This window comes from Sinocyclocheilus rhinocerous, unplaced genomic scaffold (assembly GCF_001515625.1).
Source record: "Sinocyclocheilus rhinocerous isolate Xijiao unplaced genomic scaffold, SAMN03320098_v1.1 scaffold1386, whole genome shotgun sequence".
NCBI classification, from domain to species: domain Eukaryota; kingdom Metazoa; phylum Chordata; class Actinopteri; order Cypriniformes; family Cyprinidae; genus Sinocyclocheilus; species Sinocyclocheilus rhinocerous.
The window spans coordinates 1,817,674-1,833,568 of NW_015660628.1; the positions used below are offsets into that span (position 1 = coordinate 1,817,674).

Here is a 15,895-nt window from a genome sequence, read left to right on the forward strand (position 1 = left end):
GGGAGGGTCGGAGAGCTGTCAGAATGCATCAAAAATATATTAATTTGTGTTCCGAAGATGAAAGAAGGTCTTACGGGTTTGGAACGACATGAGGGTGAGTAATTAATGACAGAATTTTCATGTTTGGGTGAACTATCCCTTTAACACTGAAATCTGTCTATAATTAAAAAAAATAACTTTAAAGTCTGACTTTATTAATGTATTTTATAACAGCATATAACTTTATAATAGAAAGAAAATGGGTTTAGTTTAAAAAGATACCTGACTTTGCCTCAGGTCACTGCACTGAGCTGAAAAAAAAAAAGCCATTTCCTATAAGAAAGTGAAGTGCCTCTAAATCCAGTTTTATGTAGCAATAACCTGGCCACATCAGAACTATAGCTCTGATTTTGAGACATAAAATAATCAGATTTTTTAGGTTCGAGGTATAAAGATCATTTTTCTTTCCTCCGAGCAAATGCTGTGGTTTGAAAGTTCATATTTTACTGGACACTAAGAGGACCAATGGAGTTACATAATAGAAAAACACAAATTACATTTTACTCAAACATATGCTAAGGTATTCAGAGTTGTTCAGTTCAGTTGCTAGGGTATTCTGGGTGGTTTCTATGGTGATTGCTAGTGTGCATATCAAGTCAAAAGAAAAAACACAAGAAAAAAGATAAACGCTTTGAATTTTTATTGCACACTACCCTGTAAGTCTTGTGAAAGGCTGTACAGCAGTTCAGGGTCATTTGAAGGAAAGAAGCCTTAATCAGGCTCGTATGTTTAGCTTCAGTTTTAGGAGCACAGGTCTATACATTAGATTTTTTTCTGTTACATTTGATAAAAGTTGTAAAGCAGCCCAGTGTTTTGAACAGAGGGTTTTATACATTCACAGTATAGCCACTGAATGTTGAATCCCAGCTTTGATGAAATATAAGGCACAATGTTATGTTATAAATGGTAATATCGACAGCATGTGGTAGCAATTTACAAAATACTGCACAATTATGCCTCTTTAAGCCTTGATGAATACTGTACAGTGATTTACTTCAGTAATATATTCATGGTTGTACATTTTAGAACGACTTGCTTTGGGCATTAAAACAAATGAATCATAAGAACAAAAACAGTTTCTATCACATTTGGATTGGCTGAACATACTGGATCATTTTAATAACATGCCTGCCCGTGCATGGAAATAATGGTTGCTAACTAAAGCTCAAACATGCATTTCTGTAGCATCAGAATGTCCTGAACTGTGCAAACACGCCTGTAAACAATATATACACATATGCAAATCAAAATCATACTGATCAACTTAATTTGTAAGAATGTGAAAGGTTGCGAGTTCAGCAGGATCACTTTTGAACTTGTAGTTGTTCTTGTTTTTTTTTCTGTATCACTATAAAGTTGTTTGCTTTAACTCAAAATCATCTTGAACTTGCCTAGTTTTTGATGGGATGGCAAGGTGTAAACCTACTTTAAGATGAGAAGCTTTATTCACCACTAAAATGCTTGAAACAGTGACAGAGAATCTTTCTGCCCTAGAAACAATATCAGCAATAACAGGCAGTAATATAACAGCAGAGGTAAAAATATCTATCTATTCAACAGATCAAACAAATACATTTAATCAAAATACACAATTCTTCCCTTCGGTTTTGCTCCCTCTGAGTGCAACTGACTGCCGCTGGGTCAATAATACAGACATTCAACAACATACAATCAATAATCTGTCATATCCTTTCTGGTTTATATTTGATTTCAGGTTGAAACCAGAACCACCACTGTCCATGCACTGAGATAAATTCATTTGAGATAATACGGTCAGGATTTCTGCAGCAACTTGCAATTTTGAAACATCACTGATGACTTTCATATTTACATCCAACTGATCGTGAAGTTATGACTGAGGTTCAGACCCAAGTCTGTTACTGTCAGCACCTAGACAGACATAAGACAATAAATAAATTTCGTTAAGTCTTATTTTGCATAAATTTAAGTTCTTTTCACTCACATTACTGTTTTTATAGCTATTTGTTTAAAGTGCCCCTATTATGCCATTTTTAAGGTTGCTAATATTGTTTTATGAGTCTCCTAAAACAGGTTTACATGCATGCCAGGTCAAAAAACACGTTAGTTTTCTCAAAAAATAGATTTAATTTTACCTCATTTCTAAATGATTCGTAAACGACTCGTGCGAAGCAGCTAAAACAGGCATGCATGCCAGGTCAAAAAACACGTTAGTTTTCTCAAAAAATAGATTTAATTTTACCTCATTTCTAAATGATTCGTAAACGACTCGTGCAAAGCAGTTCAAAGAATCAGTCTCTCTAAACCCCTCCTTTCTTTGAGCCCTCACTGCTGTGGTTGGTCAGATGGTGCAGTCCTTTGTGATCGGTCCAGAGCCGTAGAGAGATTGGCTCTGGAGGATTGGTCTACCGCATACAGCGCGTGTCGGAAATGAAACGCCCATTGCCATGACAGAATGACAGCCCTGGAGACTTGTCAATACATAGAAAAGAGACTCTTTTTTTTGATAGACAATAACTTTATTTATCATGCACTGTCGGCTTCACAACTTTGCAGATAGTTTATGTTCACATACAGCTACATGACACACTGCATGAAAGGTAATATCGAAAAGGCATAATAGGGGCAACTTTAAATAAAGAAAAATTACTATTGATATCAACTACTAACTATTTTGGACCTTTTTTCAACCTATATATTTTGACCTTGATATTTTATGCATTTAAATATTTTTTAAATGCATTACAGAAATTTCAACACCCCCCCAAAATATATGTTTTAAAACATAGTAAACCACAAACCATAGACAAATACTCATAATTATTTCTAATACAGCCTAATGAAAGTAGTATCATAGGGCTGCTAATGAACTTTTTTTATCCTTACTGGGAACATTTCGAAATTCACCCGCTAATAAAATATACAAATCGTTACGGTTTTATAACCAGCAGCTTCCTAAAACAATATTAAATTATATTACCTGATTGTTACGGTAAGTGAATGCTGCCTCTTGTGAATTCACTGTTACGTTTTCTGGCTCTGTCTTCACTCCATAAAACGAAACGGTTTCCACTGTGATGTAAGTAGCCTCCTCATGATTATGCAGCACTTCTGATGTCATTGTGTTCTGAAGATCATTAACCAAGAAGATAGTTCTATTTATCATCCCTGATATTAGGCAGGATAATAACTAAATCAAATTATGCAAAGCAGTTGACAGCACGAACATTTACATTTAGAAACAAGCAAGTGATGTGTTTTATAAAGTAATCCTGGATAAAAATGGGTATAATCTGAATAATTAATGAAAAAAATGTTAATAGAGGTAATGTGAAATGACCTTTTATAATGTGCCCATTCTATGAGAACTGAATTAATGCTTATTAAAAACGAAAAGCATGCTGGTTTACTGTAGTAAAGGTGAATTGTGCATTTTCTGTACCTGTTCTACTGTGAAATAGATGTAAGCGTATTGATCTTTCTCATATGTGTCAAGGGTCTCTCCATCATCCCAAAACAAATCACCCTTGGCCAGGCCGTCCTCACTCAGACTCACAATCAGATGAAGGGGCTGACCGCTGCTCACCCACAGGGTGGTGTTAGGTCTCTGATACACAAACAAATTCAAATTAACATGGACACAGATAGATATGATCTATCTATCATTTAATTAATCACTAAATTGTGACTTCCTGAAGAACATGTTAATATATATAACTGTGGCTACGAATACACACACACACACACATTAAATTATAGAAATTACCTATATATCATTACTTTGAGAATTTATGCATTTATGTAATTTTTTACCATAAAAATACATTTATTATTATAAATAAATTGCCCGTTACATTATGTATGAGTATATAATGTGCTTCTCTGTCACCTGTGTAGGTATGACTGAACCCTCCCTGAGATGCAGGTTGATTTTGTCTTTTGGAGCCTGAAGATTGATCTCTTCTCCACTGCTTATCAACGAGTCACCCTGTATGTGACACAAACATACAGGATGAATATTGTATGAGACTCCACAGTAAGAGAATTATGAATTTCTAAGAGGGTTTCTAGAGAGGTGTGACTTACAGTGTGGAAATCGTACCAGAGACCTTTAGGGAAATATCCCACAACATAATCTTGCCCTGCCTCCAAAACCGGTGTGACCAGCAAACTCTTTCCCAATAGGAACTGTTTATCTATCCCGTACGTCTTCTCATCGTTCGGGAACCTAAAAAGCACAGTACAAACAGTAATTATGTTAAATTGTATATCTCCCTGAAATTATGGATAGTATGTGCCTGGATATATATACAGTAGGATCATTCACTAAAAATCATTAGATGATAATATAATTAATTCAAAGTTGGGAATAAAAGATTCCTTTAAGAATTAATTCACATACAATAAGGTTTTGTGTTTATCTTACTGAAAGAGCAGTGGTGTGGCGACTGTGTGTCCACTGATGTGTGCGTGATGGAAGAGTGTGTAGAGATGTGGGAACAGGGAATAACGCAGGAGAATGGCTTCTTTCATTGCTGTACGAGCTGCTGGGCTGAATGCTGTTGGTTCCTGATCCTGTTGTGAAATGACAAAACTGTTAATCCAGAGATGTGTCTTTGGAAGGCCAAAAAAAAAAAAAAACATAAAAACAACATTGTACTGCCAAAACAAGTGACAGATGGGATACTAATCAAATAAACAAAAACAGACTGCAGAAGAACAATAAGATAAAAACTCTTTAAAAATACAGCAGAGGCTGTTGATATTTTAGCATTATGTGCTACATAATTTCACTGACCAGCTGTAGTTGCAGATTTTGCTGTAGTGTAAAGCTAAAGTAAACTGTCATAACTGTTTAGACAGATGGAAGAAAGTTCACCTGTTCATCTATGGAGTTGTGATTTCTTGAAAAGGGGTAGAAAGCTCCAAGCTGGGTCCATCGGACACACAGTTCTTCTGTAGTGCTACCCCCAAAGCCACAGATGTCAGCCCCAATAAGAGGAATGCCCAGGATGTTAAATGTTAGCATACCTGGGAAAAAGCAAGAAAATGGTTAGTGTAGCTGTAGTAAATACAAAAATCTATGGGACTAACTCTGGCCTCAGCAGAGCACAGTGTGTGTGTTTATACCTGGTATGGATGTGGCCAGGTCTTTCCATTGGCTCCTGTTGTCTCCGAGCCAGTGGCCTGAATACTTGCCCTGACTGGGAAACGTAGAGCGGGAAATGACGAAGGGACGCTTATTTGTGATCTTCCTCAAAGCACTGAAAGAGACAGACAGACATGAACCATAAACCATCCAACCATAAAGTGTCCAAACACTATAAAAATTTAAGCATTGTTTATCATTTAAAACCTAATAAACTTTTTTGGTGAAATGTTTTGCTTGAAAAATGTGCTTGCCTTGTCTTTCTTTAAAAAAAATTGACACTTGGCATAGAGATATATATGTACATTTATGTTTAAAAGTTTCAGGTCAGTAAATTTTTTTAATACTTTAGAAAGAAGTCTCTTATGCTCAGCAAAGCTACATTTTGATCAAACACAGTACAAACAGTAATACTGTTTTCTATTTCATTATATTTTAAAACTGAATTTATTCCTGTGATGCAAAGCTGAGTTTTCAGCAGCCATTACTCCAGTCTTCAGTGTCACATGATCCTTAAGAAATCATTCTAATATGCTGATTTATTGTTCATAAATATTATCAATGTTGAAAACAGTTGTGCTGCTTATTTATTTTTTTTTTAGAAACGGATGAATTTATTTGATGATTCTTTGATCAATTTAATGCATCCATGCGGAATAAAAGTATTCATTTCAAAGTATTAAAAAAGAAATACTGCCATGACCCAAACTTTTTAACAGTAGTGTATTTATATATATTTTTTGTATGATCGTGCATACCTTTCAGTAGCCTTAGCTTCCATGAGTCCATACAGACTGTGTATGTTGTAATGAGTGGAGATTTTCTGTCTTGCAGATGCACACACAGTCTTGGTCTTTAATGTACCACCCAGAATACCTACAGCAGACAATACCATGCCTTATTGTTGGAAAAAAATGGCAGCATGCATAATGTAGATCTGCACATAATACACCAATACCTGGTGTGTAGGGAGGATTTTCCAGTTCATTGTCTGGGCAACCATTCAGTGATCCATCAAAGAAATTAGATGGCTCATTCATGTCCTTGAAGGAGAGATATAAAGAACTGAACATGATCAATGTTCAGGTAAATGCAAATAATGAACCATCAAATAGCCAATAATACAAATGCACAACGTACAATCCACACGCCATCAAACGGCACTTTTTCATGGAAACGCTTCAGATTCTGGTACCACCATTCATGTGTGTCTGGATTGGAGAAATCTGGAAAAGCTGTGAGTCCTGGCCAGACCTAGGAAACAAAACAAAACAAAACCCCAGTCACATATAACAAATATATTATAATGTTCATAATTACAACATTTTAATTTCTTTTGTTTTAGAATAACAGTTTTTTTTTTTTTACTGGGAAAAGCACTAAATATTATTACGAACTAAATATTTCTGTTTAATTTTAGCCCAGTCTTGGACTTCATACTGACATCTATTGGTGTCGATGAAGCATTACTGACATTTATTATTGGTTACAAATGAAATTGTTTACCTGTTATGATTTATCAGTACAATTGATAGAAATTTCACAAATGAATACTTTCATTTCACAAGGAGACATTCAACTGCTCAAAGACGTAGTAAAGACATTTATAATGTTACGAAAAATTGTATTTCAAATTAATTTTAAACTATACATTAAAGTAAAAAAAATCACTTTCTGTTGTATCAATAATAAAATATCACCATCTATTTTCAATGATAATGAGAAATATTTCTTATTGAGCAGCAAGTCTGCATATTAGAATGATTTCTGAAGAATCATGTGTCACTGAAGACTGGAGTAACGATGCTGAAAATTCAGCTTTGCACCACATAATAAGTTACAATTTAAAATATATTCAAATACAAATTATTTTCATTTGTAAACTGTATTTTTGATCAAATAAATGCAGCCTTGGTAAGCATAAGAGACTTCTTTAAAAAAAAAAAAAAAAACCCAAACGCCCAAATTTTAAACAACTTAATGTGTATGTCTTCAGTGTACCTTCCCGATAAGGACGTCTCCATTCGAATCATTGATGAAGATGCCCCTCTTCATCCCCTCATCAAATGGCCAGTAGGAGCCAGGCAGCTGAGAGCTACTGATACCGGGATCCTGATGAGGAAGTGCAAAAGGGACAAACACACAAGCTGCAGTTTACATCAAGTACACTTGAGCTAAATCCACAGTGACACATCCAAATGCTTTAGTGAGGGATTGAACTGCAGTCATGTGAAACATTCAGCTGCCAAAACAGCCTCATGACTGTCAGTGTGATTCTACTGCTCCACAAAAGAGACGAGAGCCAAATGAGGAAGCGTGTCATATGGATGTTTTTGTAGGAGAAGCATATTTAAACCCACAGAACACAGATGTTCCTCTCATTTGGATTTTTAGTTTATCTGCTTTCTGCAAATAAATATATTGACAGTCTCCAAAAATTATTTAAGCCACACTGAACCTGAATGAATGTCACTGCGTATCAAACCAAGTGACATCTTCAAACAAAAGAAACATTTGTGCAATGACATTCAACCAACTGCTGTGAAGGTGATTTTTATTGGATGTATGAAGTCAGTTCCCCTTCAAGAACATTTAGGTATTCTAGCAGAGTAACCAGGTGTAGTTCATTAAATTCACAAATGGCCACATTTTTGTGTCAATCGAAGTATGTGTGTACCAGGATCATGACGTAGTGTTGATCATGTCTATGAAGGTCTTTCACGAGGTCAGGTAGGCTGGAAAAGTTCACAGTGTCATAAGTGAAGTCTAAGGCATGATCCATGTAGTCAATGTCATTCCACTGAACATCCTGAAAGATAGAAAAATGTTGTTATTTGTACAATTTGGAATTAGTGCAAACATAATTTCTCACAATTCTATTCCCTATGCTAAATGCATAATGCATTTATTAAATTAAATTACATTTATTATATATAATTTAAATGTATTTATTTCTATATAGCAATAATTTTATTTCTTTTTTATAAACGAAACGAAAATAGTTTGTTAACAATAACAATACTGATCGAGACAGACTGTAAGTTATACGTTTTTTGCTTTATTTTCTGTGCTGAAATACTTTGATAATTTTTCTTGATGTCTATCAACAGTGTAAATCTTGTGTAGCTGATCTGAAATTCCTACCAATCAGAAAACATTTGCGTACAAACATAAACCAAGCCATAATTACTTACACCGAATCAAACAATAAATGAAAATGACCTGACAACTACAGTACCTGAGGTATCCCATAATTCCGCATTTCTTTTACAACATTCCAGGTTTTGTCGCTTGACTTGTAGCCCCATCGGCAAAGATGATAACCCAGAGCCCAGAAGATGGGCATTGCAGGCTTCCCTAATGTGAAAAGAGAAGATTCAATGATTAGTTCTTGAACTTCTGATTCTTCGTGTGAAAATGCTTATCAAATACTGCTTATGATGCTTGCTGACCTACAACATCCAAGTACTGTGCAATCACAGAGCTGGGATCCGGGCCTAGGAAAATGTAAAAGTCGAGGATCCCACCAATCATACGCCAGGTGAGGGCAGGAGCAGGCTGCAGAGCCACATCTACATCAGAGATTATTTACACACATTATTACAAAGTTCAGACAGCATAAGATATTACCATCATTTAATACCATAATTAGCATTTTAATACCTTTTTTTGGACATGCACCACAGTAATGCCTTGAAGTACCATGTAAACGATTTACGAATATGGTGGTACATTGAAAAAAAATGTAGGTCGAAACAATTTTCACTCAAAAATTGCTAGTAAAATTTCATAATTATTTACCAGGAATTACACATTGCAATAAACAAAATCTTGCACTGCATTTTTCTATTCTATCAGTTCGAAAAGCTGTTTCACTCAGACATACAGTACGTCATAATAAAGAAGAAAAGATTTTGGCAATTTGCGCTTCATGCTGACTTTAATCTGCATAACCAATGGCCGTATACACAACAACAAAGATTCACAGGAAAATGCTGAGAACATTTCAGAAGCATATGAAAGCACATTAGGATAAAAAAGATCTTATTATTAAGATAAACTGCATGTTATAATGGTTTACAAATTAACAAATGGTAGTTCAAAGTATTGTGTAAGAAGCTGATATGATTGTCTTTTTCACTTTTTTCTAATGCATGAACTTATCAAATAGGCATAACTACCCCTGACAACACAAAATATTAATCTTATAACTGGGTGTATCATCATGATCAAAAACAAGGCTTATCATGTACATGACAATCAAACAAGGGTCAGTGCCAAAACAACATGGTGTTATGGATGAGCAATCTAGCTCAGTGAAAGCAGGTCTATAGTATTTGATTCATGGCTTGTAAGTGGTATGTGGTTTGCATTGTGTTTGGAATTTGAAATGTAGATGTTGATTACTGCTTAAACACTGAACTCAATGTCAGTTTAAAATCAAGCGTGCATGTGTGTAATGAGCCCACCCATTGCATTGCTGTTGAGCATGAAAAACCCATGTGCCATTCCATCAGATTCCATAGAAAGATAAAAGGGATGGACGCCATAGAGGTTGGTCAGCTCCTGAAAGAACCGTCAATCAAGAAAAGCAGAGCGGTTAGTGCAATCTGGAACATTTATTAATCTGGATTGATGTTTTGAAGTGCTGTTAAAGGGGTCATGTTATAATGTACAATGTAATATGCTCACCAATGGATCCTCTGCAGTAAATGGGTGCCGTCAGTCCAAACAGATGCTAAAAGCATCACAATAATTCACTAGTAATCCATGTGACTCCACTCCAAAATTTGTCTTTTAAAGGAAAAAGCTGTGTGTTTGTATGAAACAAATCCATCATTAAGGCTTTTTTACTTCAAATCTTTGCTTCTGGCTAAAATCTGGCTAAAAGTCCTCTATCCATAATATTGCTTTCTCCAGTGAAAAAGTTGTCTCGTCTGAATCAGGAGAGAAATATGCACAGATCAAGCACTTTTTACAAGCAAAAACAGTTCTAAACAAATATGCTGCAGGTTTTTGATGCAAGAGGAAAACAGGGGGTGGACTTTTTCCCTGGAAGAGGAGCTATTATGGATTAAGGACTCATATTTTGGCCAGAAGTGATGGTTTGAAATTAAAATGGTCTTTTTGTTTTATTGTTTCTTATAGACACTCAGCTTTTCTCTTCACAAGATGTTAATTGAGGGACTGTAGTTTTGTGGATTAGTTGTGATGTTTTAATCAGCTGTTTGGACTCTCATTCTGACGGCACCCATTCACTGTAGAAGATCCATTGGTGAAGTGATGTAATGCTAAATTTCCTCAAATCTGTTCTGATAAAGGAACAAACAACTTGGATGGTCTGAGGGCGAGTGCATCTTCAGGGAATGTTCATTTTTGGGTGAACTATTCCTTTAAGCCTTGTTATTAGATTTGAAACAGAACTGACAGATTCTTACGTCAGAAGACGAATGTTAAGTTACCATTGGTGGGACATCTCGAGCCCACATGGTGAGAGTCTTCCACTGGACGTCATGCAGAAAGTTGGAGCGATGTTCACCCAGTCCATATATGAAACGTGAAGGTAATGATGTAGACATCTGCAGGAACTGATCCGCGTAGAAGAGAGGAGCTATAGATGTATTCAACCTGACGGGATGTGAACGAATGTTAATAACTCAATTATACTGAGACAATATTAGAGACCTCCTTCCTGGAGAGTTTTCTCCTCATCACTTCTAATGGTAAAAGAAACTGAATCGTTTTATTGTTAGTGTTTTTTTTTTGTTTTGTTTTTTTAAGTAGGTCTATATTAGTTGACAGTAAATAGTACTTACAGTACAGTTCCTGTCTGTGTTCTCTTGACAATCAGCCCGAAAGGTTCTTTGATGAAGTCTACGGTGTAAGAGGGATTTGATGCTTTTTTCTGAACCACAGGAACATCTATAGGCACCTCATACCTCTTTTCAGCCGGGTCTGTTATCTGTATTTGACACAGGAATATTATGAAACAACAAAAAATATGGTAGGTTACAACACTCTGAAAATGTTTTCTATTCAGGATGTATCGATATTGATAATAATAATCTGGACAACATCAATAAGATGAATCAATAATCAACAATCAAACTCTATACTATGTTAAAATTAAAACACAAATATTTAAAAACAATTCCTTTAAATCCTACAAGTAAAATTAGGCATTATAATTACAAGCCACAGTTATAATGTAAATGTACAATATAAAAAAATGGAATTTCCTTTAGAGATCTGCCACATTTAACAGTGTAACTGAATTATTAGTGCTGGTTAACATTCATTTTAATTGAGAGTTAAATGTACAATAATACCTGATAATGTAGGCATAGTACACACCACCATTCAAAAGTTTGGGGTCAGTAGGTTTTTTATTTTAAGTAAATTGATGCTTTTATTTTGTAAGGAGGCATTAAATTAATCAAAAGTGACAGTAAAGACATGTATAATGCTACAAAAGATTTATATTACAGATAACTGTTTTCACAAAAAATTAAGCAGCACACCTGTTTTCAAGTTTGATAATAACATGAAAATGTGTCCAAAGCAAGAAATCAGCATATTACAAATGTATTTTTCTCAAGGACACTGAAGACTGGAGTAATGACTAATGAAAATTCAGTTTTGCCACCAAATGCAATAATATTTCATAATATTACTTTATAAATGTAGCCTTGGTGAGCATAAGAAACTTCTTTCAAAATCATATAAAAAAACTATACTGACCCAAACCTTTGAATAGATATAGGCCGAAATAATTTAATTCTTAAATGTTACATTTTAAAATTATTAAAATATTTTAATTTCAAAAATAGTTTTCAATTAATAATTAAAATGGTTACATCATTTATTATCTAACTAACTGTACATATTCAATATCAACAGATACTGATATTTAAAAAATATTGTATTAAAAAAAAGTCTAGCTTAATAACCAATCTGGTACCAATACACTGAGCATAAAAAGCTATTTTTTTAAAACAGAAAAATAAGTATTTAGGACTTTAACATCAACATTAATAATGACTAAATAGTTTTTTTGAGAACAGTCTGCTTCATAAAGAGAGATCACAAACATAACCAGCCAGTAACATGAAGACCAGAAGTGCTCTCACCTTCACACGCAGTCTGTTGTCTTCCTCATACAGCACCTCCATCTGCAGTGCATCTATGTCTTTAGGATAATACGTCTTTTTGTTCCGGAGCAGTTTTCCCACCTTCCCCATCTCTGTGTCAGTAATGGACACCAACTCGTAGGATGAACAGTCAGGTGTGTAGAAACACCACGGCACTCCATTCCGTCCCGATGTCTTAGCCTGTGAGCGCTGTATGAAGCAGCAGTTTCGAGCGTGGCACATCTCCTCCGTGACCACCGCACCTCTCTCTGGATAACAGTCAAACCTCCAAGCTTCTGGAATCTGCGAGCAGGACTCCGGCTGCAGCCACGTCCCGTTTGGGCTTTTAGCCACAGCAGGTGGAGGGGGTCTATGGGGTTCTGTGGAGGGTGGCTTATGTAACCAAAATATAGTTCCAAGCAGCCAGATGCCAAAGAGAACCACAATAAGTCCCCCAAAGGTCAGCAGGGCAACGGTGATGGAGCAGCGACGGCTCTGGGGCAGCAGTGGCAGTTCTGGGTTTACTTCCTTTAGATCCGTGTCTGTCGTCTCATCAGGATCCAATAAAGCAGCTCCTGCGAAATGAACCTCCTCAGGGGTGAGTCTCTTGTACGACACCATTTCAAACTTCAGAGTATAAAGAAGATATAAAGACAAGAGAAGATCATTAACACAATATCCTCTAAATGTGAGAATTAAATTTGTTGCATAACTCATCCCACACTGCTTGCGCAATCAGACTAATTAATAGTCATATCTCTCAAAGAAGCACTATTTTGGTTGAATTATTCTGGCAAAGCATTTTATTATACTGTATAAGACTTTCCTGCGAAAATGAAACAAAAACTTTCTTCTGTGGAGCTATTAAAATGTTATGATGCTCTGAAGACGTTTTCTATTAGGGATGTACCGACATTAATATTCTGGCCAATATCAATAAGCTAATATTAATCGATATTAAATTCTATGCTATGTCAAATCTAATTCAAAATAAAACAAAAAATTTTAATCGACGATTTTAAATGCTAGATGTGAAATTGGGCATTATAATAATAATCAACAGTTATAATGCACAGTATGAAAAATTACGATGTTCCTTTTGACATTTGCTACAGTACAATATTACATTTAACAGTGTAATTTATTAGTGTTTTCTAAAGATTAACAGATTTAATCATATTAGATATCTGATAACAGCTGATTATATATCAATTTAAGATCACAGTACATTTTTGATTTTAAATATATTAATACTTCTAATTTGCAAGAACGCATTAAATTGATCAAAAGTGACAGTAAAGACGTTTATAATATTTTATTCATATCTTATGAATAAATTATAAATCACAGGAATAAAATTATATTTTAAAAGAAAACTGTTTTTTAAATAATATTTCACAATATTACTGTTTTTACTTTATTTTTGATCAAAATCAAATACATGCAACTTTCACTTGGTGAGCATAAAAGATTCTTTCAAAAACATTTTAAAAATCTTAGAGACTCCAAACGTTTGAATGGTAGTTTACATATTACGTTTTATATTCCAAATCTTCTGAAGCCATATGTTTTGTTGTGAACTGACCGAAACTCAAGCCTTTAGTTCTTTGAAAGTTGTTTTTAAGTATCTTGAGGTCTTCTTAATTAAACTGGAATAAAAGTCAGTTACAGAAATTGTTTACTTTAATGATTTAAAAACACATTCCAGTCATCAGCAAGTGTTTCAGCAGTTTCAGCCTCTGTAAGACACAGATATAACGATGCTATGTATTTGCCAATATCATGTCCCACTAAAATTCACGTGACAAATGTCACACAGAGGAGAAAACTTTCTAAAATACATAAAACTGCAGATATGGGGAAGAACTAGGAAGGGAAGTGGCTATTGGAGAGAGCATCCTAGTGGTGAAGAAATGAGACCAATTTTCATACTGTACCTCTTCTGCTGAAAGACTCATGATTTTTGATCTTTTTCCAAAATGAAAAAGCAAGCATATAAAACAAAGTTATGTTTTGAATCCATAAAACATGTGTTTTAATCAAGAACATTTGAGGGAAAATTGCCCAGGTATATTCAGCTCTCCTTATATTTGCAAATGCACATCTGTCCACAATTGCTATCTATGTAGGAAGCTCACAAATTTTTTTAAACAAAGCCCAAATGTTCTTCAATTGCATGGAGCAGCTCAGCATTAGAATGGAAAGCTATCTGTACTCTTACAAGATAGAGGTATAGGTCAGAGTCCAAGAAAACACTTCAACCCCTTCCACTGCTTTAAAACTAACTAAAACAGACACAAACCTTCATACAGTATGTTAGACTGATCATGGGTAAATGTGTGACCTTAATTGAGAGATACCAGTTGCAAAGAGTAGCTGCAATAAAATTAACAACATACAACAAAACAGTACAGTGCAGTTTGTAGAATACTGCTTTTTTATCATGTGACATGAAAATACCATGGTATATAGATTTTCAAAATATACAGTGCATATCTTTTGACCTTAAGAGGCATAAAACTAGCGTTTATCGACATTTTGTATGAATAATATATATATGAGGTTTATATTTTGCAGCCACATCGCAACAATAACAGAGCACAACATCGTATATGTGTCATTGTAACATATTATACGAAGAAGACGGAGCTCACTCGAAACATCAAACAAACAGCACATACAAGAGAAAAACTGCACATTTAAATTCACTTACTTTTTACGCGGTTGGTATATGCAGGATTTTCAACTGTTGCAGTGTTTCACACACTACATTTCATAAGTGAACATCCTCTAGTGTGTGCTTTTGTAAATATCCGTGGTGTTTCATGTGTTGTGAAGTTGGTGTTGTTGTGTGTGTCCTACAGTTGCAATTGGAATCTGATTCGTTTTGCAATTCGGCTCCTTTAGACGGATCGTTACAGTGAACGAGCTCAAAAATGATTCACTTAAAAGTCATCACCAAAAAAAAACTCCCCATTTTCCAAACCGTTCATCCCCTACTCAGTTGTACTCTCACAGATCTCATCACTTTGCGAATCGGTTCAAATGAAACATCGAAAAGAGCCAGTTCAAAAAAACGATTCGTTCATGATATTATTCTACTGTGTAACACTCGCACCTATTTAACTACATTACTGCCATCTACTGGCCTGGAGGCAAGTGGGCTTATTAGCTAAAGCATTCATTTCAAAAAAACATTTCAGCGGCAATTAAAACCTGATCAAAAACTGAGAGAGAATGTTACATTTCAGAAATTAGCTTTAACTTTTATAAGCAAGTAAATTATTAGCATCTTTAAAGTTGAAAACTTATGCTTTTTTTCTCATGTGTACGTGATATGAGTCCAGCAGATGGCAGCTCAGTCTAATATGTGGAGTAAAAGTGTTTCCACATCAAATGTAACTAATGATATATTTATGTAATATATAGGCTAACACTGGAGTAATAGTATAATCTAATAATATAGCCTAATATATTGATGGTGAACAAATTCAAACATCTACTAATAGACTACAGACATTTTTGAGGTCTTGAAAATGAGAAGCTCAAGAAAAGTGGAGTCTTCTTTTGATTCGAATTGCACGGTCTTTGATGTATG

General features: G+C 34.9%; 1 protein-coding gene across 1 annotated transcript; it reads right to left on the bottom strand.

Moving 5' to 3' along the window:
• Nucleotides 1-567: 567 nt before the first annotated feature.
• Nucleotides 568-15,181, bottom strand: LOC107725392 (lysosomal alpha-glucosidase-like). The gene is made up of 20 exons (XM_016534633.1): nt 15,011-15,181; nt 12,298-12,924; nt 10,984-11,129; nt 10,630-10,795; nt 9,637-9,733; nt 8,620-8,739; nt 8,406-8,524; nt 7,845-7,976; nt 7,169-7,279; nt 6,308-6,421; nt 6,126-6,210; nt 5,926-6,043; nt 5,149-5,282; nt 4,898-5,049; nt 4,445-4,593; nt 4,105-4,246; nt 3,908-4,006; nt 3,461-3,625; nt 2,999-3,145; nt 568-1,929 (listed from the first exon to the last, which is right to left on the bottom strand). The coding sequence occupies exons 2-20, from the start codon at nt 12,916-12,918 to the stop codon at nt 1,867-1,869; spliced, it is 2,880 nt and encodes a 959-aa protein (XP_016390119.1). The 5' UTR covers nt 12,919-12,924; nt 15,011-15,181; the 3' UTR covers nt 568-1,866.
• Nucleotides 15,182-15,895: the final 714 nt, after the last annotated feature.

What these genes read in the sequence shown, in the direction of transcription:
- LOC107725392 (XM_016534633.1), bottom strand. Translation starts at nt 12,918, where the DNA reads ATGGTGTCGTACAAGAGACTCACCCCTGAGGAGGTTCATTTCGCAGGA. An exon ending in ACAGTACTTGGATGTTGTAG is followed by an intron (nt 8,525 to 8,619) that starts GTCAGCAAGCAT and finishes TTTTCACATTAG; the next exon opens with GGAAGCCTGCAATGCCCATC. An exon ending in GTTCAGTCATACCTACACAG is followed by an intron (nt 3,626 to 3,907) that starts GTGACAGAGAAG and finishes TTTGTGTATCAG; the next exon opens with AGACCTAACACCACCCTGTG.